Source organism: Theropithecus gelada, chromosome X (assembly GCF_003255815.1).
Source record: "Theropithecus gelada isolate Dixy chromosome X, Tgel_1.0, whole genome shotgun sequence".
Taxonomy (NCBI): Eukaryota; Metazoa; Chordata; class Mammalia; order Primates; family Cercopithecidae; genus Theropithecus; species Theropithecus gelada.
In genome coordinates this window covers 99,697,999-99,703,386 of record NC_037689.1, presented here as the reverse complement: position 1 = coordinate 99,703,386, position 5,388 = coordinate 99,697,999, and the positions used below count along the sequence as shown (strand labels likewise).

The window sequence follows — 5,388 nt, the reverse complement described above, 5'->3', positions numbered from 1 at the left end:
ATGCAGCCCCTCCCAGGTAACCAGAGAAAGGCAAATTCTGAATGCAGGGAGAAGGGGCTACTTTGGGCCTCCAGGACTACAAAGACAAAAAAATGAGTGACAGGACCTGATGTGGTCGGGGGAGATGGGAATGGAAGTAAAGGAGGGGGTTCGTACTCTTGGTGGGAGTGGAAATTGGGGACACAAGCTTACTGGCGATGCAGTCCTCACGTGACCAGGAGCTGACGTGGGCAAAGGTACTTAAAGCCCTGACCGCCGTCCCCCGTCCTCCTCTGGGTACCAACTCTATTGCGCAGCTCGCTGCCGTGCGTTTAACCCAGGCGAGGAGGAGGAGGAGAAAATTTCCCAGACTCGGGCAGGTGGGTGCGAGGGTGGGCACAGTCTGGGACCCCTGAATGGGGTAATCTAGGGATGCGGGAGTCGGAGGCCGCGGGTGCCTCGGTCTCCCCCGCTCCTGGCCGGCTTTCCAGACCTGAGGTGCTCAGACGCGGCTCATTTTGGTGGGCGGCGAGGAAAGGGGGAGGGGGAAACGAAAAGACTTTTGATAGAGTTTACGAAGAATCCGCTTACTTCCTGTCCAGCCAGTATTTTTGGTTTTGTTTATAACATTCAGGCCCGCACCCCGCATCCCGTCCTGTTTTGAGAGGAGGAGGGAAGAGAAATAAACGTGGCAGCGCATAGAAGGCCAGCGGAGAGGTTGGGAAAGGGTAACCAGGAGGCGGGGGTGGGGCATGCAATTTGGTAACAATCTGGGCCGTACACTCCCACCCTGACCTCCCCCACCACCGCCCCCGCACCCTCCCATCACCCAGCCGACCCTCTGTGCTTTGGGAGTGCTGGGAAATGGGTGTACCAGCTGCTGTTGGAGAGATGGCGGGTTTGGCGCTGTCTGGGCTTCACGCGAGGTGGGGGTGGCGGGGACCCTGAGAGAATCTGGTATTAAACCGCCTTGTTAACTCGCAGACTGCTTTCCAGACACCTCCGGCCCACACAGCCGTTCACCCCCCGTCTTTTCAGTCCTGGAAAAGGAATTCGGGTATGCAGGCGGGAGAAATGGCGGTTGTTGGGGGGATTTGTGGAAAGTGGGAGGTAAAGCCCATAACAGAGAAATCGTGGAAAATCTCAACCCTAAACCCGAAAAGGCAGACGTTGAGGCCCCTCTTCTGCAGGCTAATCCTAGGCCTAGGGGCTGGGTAGCGAAAGACGGGTGATCCTGGGAGGGGAACACTGAATTGTTTGGCAGGAGTCCCCCATACCGCGTCCCATCCGGCTTTTGCTGCACCCTCGCCCTCGCCCCGCTCCCCTCCCGCTTCGTTGGAGGAGAAGGGGTGTGGCGGTGTGTCCCGGAGAAATGGCGGATGGGGGCGGGGCAAAGCGGAAGGAGGGATTGAGTGCCTGGGGAGCCTGCGCAGGAGGAGGATTGAGAAGGGAGGGTGGGGTGAGAAGAGTTGAAGGAATTGAGAGGTAGAATCATTTGACATTCTGGTGTGCAAATACGAAAAGGCAGTTACTAAGACCCTTGTCCTGGTGCTGATCCATCCACCAGGCTTTCATTGTCTAACGGCGACAGGCTATATTTCTGCTCTTCAGTCTGTCCTTAGGATGAATCTCTAACTGAACTGAAGTAAGGAGAAACAGCCTTGAATCTTTGGAGGTCAGTGTTGGGGTTGGAATTGTCTGGGGCCCCCAGGTGTGGGTGTGGCAGAGACCAGAGCAGAGTATGGGACCAGAGGCTCCTCCTGCATCTTCTCTCTTTTAACTTAAAAGACACCCTTGCCCCTTTCCCCGGGCCCTTTCTTTTTGGTGCAGAGAAAGGGGCGTGGCATCTGCCTTAGTTAATATTTGGGGGAGGAAAGGTTGAAGAGGAAAAAAGGATCCCTGAGAGGGGGAAAACTTTTGACCCACAGGGTTTCAAATCAGGAAAAGAACCAGAATTTGTCCACCAAAGGCTCAAAAACACCCTTTCTGATCTGTCCTCAGGTCTGTCTTCCCTTTGGGCTCTGTGCAACTGCAGCTACAGTGGAAAAAAGCAAACTACTCTTGATCCCAGGAGGTTGGTATGTGCATGAGCAACATCTAGGGACCTTGGGGGTAGGGAGTGGGACATCATAGCAGTATCTGAGGTCTCTACTGTTTTCCCAGCTCTCCACCAGCTTTGCCGATGTCTGTACTGCCTCTCGTCCCCCCATTTAGATGCTGCAAGTTGTAGGCATTGGCAGAGCAGGCTAAGGTTGAAGATGTAGAAAACGTTAAACTAGGTCTGTGAATCAGCAAACACAGGCCTTGACACCTGTGTTTGGGTGCTAGCTCACCGAGCAAGCATTGTGTCCCTAAACTCTTCTCTAAGTAAAACTGGTTAGACACGAAGTGAGCAAGAGCCCTAAGCCTCATTTTTATCCTTTACCCCTAGGCCCTGCCTAAGCCTCAGCAGAACTTGTAAGCCTAAACTGAAGAGCCTCACCCGGAGGAGCAGGCATCCCTTAACCTTAAGCAAGCCACTTCCACGCCCTGGATCAGTGAATAACCCCAGCTGCACCATGAGCCGCGTTCGGGATGCTGGCTGTGTAGCGGCGGGGATAGTGATAGGGGCTGGTGCCTGGTACTGTGTCTACAAATACACCAGGGGAAGAGACCAGACCAAGAAGAGAATGGCCAAGCCCAAAAACCGGGCTGTGGCTGGGACTGGAGCCAGGGCTAGAGCTGGGCTAAGAGCCGGATTCACAATCGACCTTGGGTCAGGATTCAGTCCCCCAACCCCAGTCCGCGCTGAAGCAGAGGACAGGGCTCAGGATGAAGCCTCTGCTCTGGACACAGTTGGAGCTGAGGCAGTGGCCCCAGCTGCATCCAGCGCTGAGGCTCAGAGTGGGGCAGGCGGTCAGGCCCAAGAGGCAGATGGAGCCAGGGTTGGGCCTAAGGCCGAATCAATAGTTGGGGCTGCAATGGCTTCTACAATTGCACCACCTCCCGGGGTGACAGAGGCCCTTGGGGCTGCAGAAGCCCATGCAATGACAGGGGCTCCCAAAGTGGCAGAAGCTCCCAGAGAAGCGGAGACTTCCAGGGCAGCGGTGCCTCCTGGGACAGTGGTGCCTACTGAAGCAGCAGCACCCACTGAGGTGACCGAGGCTCCTGGGGTAGCAGCACCTACCAAAGTATCTGAAGCTCCTGGGGTGACATCGCCTACTGAGGCAGCTGAGGCTCCTGTGCCCGTAACGCCTACTGGGGCTGCAGCACCTACTGGGGCTGCGGAGTCTCCTGGAACTTCTGGTTCCCCTAGAACAGCGGTGGTTCCTGGGACATCAGCCGCCAAGAAAGCAACCCCTGGGGCTCACACTGGGGCTATACCTAAAGCCACATCAGCAACTGGAGCGGTACCCAAAGGTGGAGCCAAGGGTGTAACCAGGTCCCGGAATGGGGGCAAGGGCAAGGGCAAGAAAAGCAAGGTTGAAGTAGACGAACTGGGGATGGGCTTCCGTCCTGGAGATGGGGCTGCAGCAGCTGCTGCAGCCTCTGCCAATGGCGGACAGGCTTTCCTGGCAGAGGTCCCTGATTCTGAGGAAGGGGAGTCCGGGTGGACTGACACAGAGTCAGATTCAGACTCTGAGCCCGAAACCCAGCGCAGAGGGAGGGGAAGAAGACCCGTTGCCATGCAGAAGCGCCCCTTTCCTTATGAAATTGATGAGATTCTGGGTGTTCGCGATCTCAGGAAGGTCCTTGCCTTGCTTCAGAAATCTGATGATCCTTTCATCCAACAGGTAGCTTTGCTCACTCTGAGCAACAATGCCAATTATTCATGCAATCAAGAGACAATCCGCAAATTGGGAGGCCTCCCAATTATTGCAAACATGATCAACAAAACTGATCCCCACATTAAGGAAAAAGCCTTAATGGCCATGAATAACCTGAGTGAGAATTATGAAAATCAGGGCCGGCTTCAGGTGTACATGAATAAAGTGATGGATGATATCATGGCCTCTAACCTGAACTCAGCAGTTCAAGTAGTTGGACTAAAATTTCTAACAAACATGACTATTACTAATGACTACCAGCACCTGCTTGTCAATTCCATTGCAAACTTTTTCCGTTTGCTATCTCAGGGAGGTGGAAAAATCAAGGTTGAGATTTTGAAAATACTTTCAAATTTTGCTGAAAATCCAGATATGTTGAAGAAACTTCTCAGTACCCAAGTGCCAGCATCATTTAGTTCCCTCTATAATTCTTATGTGGAATCAGAAATCCTTATTAATGCCCTTACTCTTTTTGAGATTATCTATGACAATCTCAGAGCAGAAGTGTTTAACTATAGAGAATTCAATAAGGGTTCCCTTTTTTACTTATGCACTACATCTGGAGTGTGTGTTAAGAAAATTAGAGCCTTAGCAAATCACCATGACCTCTTAGTGAAAGTGAAAGTTATAAAGCTAGTGAACAAATTCTGATTGGTTATGTACTGTCAAAAGACTTGAAAGAAATTTCTTGATTTTGCAGTCTGGAAGTGTTGAAAATTGAAAGTTACTGCTTTTCCACTTGCTCATGTAGTAAAGGAATCCTTTCAGCTGCCAGTGTTGAATAATGTATCATCCAGAGTGATGTTATCTGTGACAGTCACCAGCTTTAAGCTGAACCATTTTATGAATACCAAATAAATAGACCTCTTGTACTGAAAACATATTTGTGACTTCAATCGTGCTGCTTGGATGGAAATATTTTTACTGGTTCTTCTGAATTGACAGTAAACCTGTCCATTATGAATGGCCTACTGTTCTATTATTTGTTTTGACTTGAATTTATCCACCAAAGACTTCATTTGTGTATCATCAATAAAGTTGTATGTTTCAACTGACAAAAAGTCGTTCTAATGCTTGAATTTAAAACCCAGCTGGAGAGATAAGGTACATAAATACAAAAGGATATATACAAAGATCTATGAAAAATAATAATAATAAATACAAAAGGATTACTAACAGTACCTGGGCATATGCTCTTTGTCGAATATACATGATCTGTTTAAATGAAGCAGAGGTTGCTGAGAAAGTTTCAAGGAGGAAGGGCGCATTTAAGCCGAGCCCTGAAGGGCAACATAAAAGGGCATTCCGGGAGGGGGAAATGCTTTGGAGAAAGGCATGGAAGTGAGAAATCCGTTCCTGTGATAGGAAGGTAGTCAGTTTGCTTGGAATGGAAGCCATGCAAAGAGGAATAATGAGAGATAAATGTGAAAATTCAGAGTGAGGAAAGTTTGAGGAAGATCCTGAACCCCAAGCCAAAATATTGAAATATATCCTGTCTCATTATGCAAGTCACTGAACAGTTTTGAATAAAGGAAAAATAGGTGGCAATATGAAAGATGGATTGGAGCTATGTTGGAGACTGGACATTTATTAGAAAGTTAGA

At 50.2% G+C, this 5,388-nt stretch overlaps 1 protein-coding gene across 6 annotated transcripts; it reads left to right on the top strand.

Moving 5' to 3' along the window:
- Positions 1-256: 256 nt before the first annotated feature.
- On the top strand, positions 257-4,846 carry ARMCX2 (armadillo repeat containing X-linked 2). 6 transcript variants are annotated; one of them, XM_025373552.1, is made up of 6 exons: positions 287-359; positions 614-696; positions 976-1,036; positions 1,547-1,654; positions 1,981-2,053; positions 2,411-4,846. In XM_025373552.1, exon 6 carries the CDS (start codon positions 2,538-2,540, stop codon positions 4,434-4,436), a length of 1,899 nt encoding a protein of 632 aa, XP_025229337.1. In that variant the 5' UTR covers positions 287-359; positions 614-696; positions 976-1,036; positions 1,547-1,654; positions 1,981-2,053; positions 2,411-2,537; the 3' UTR covers positions 4,437-4,846. The 6 variants fall into 6 exon arrangements, with proteins under 6 accessions (XP_025229339.1, XP_025229337.1, XP_025229334.1 ...); XM_025373549.1 differs by having other exon boundaries at positions 964-1,036; XM_025373550.1 differs by having other exon boundaries at positions 964-1,036; positions 1,981-2,057.
- The last annotated feature ends 542 nt before the right edge of the window (positions 4,847-5,388 follow it).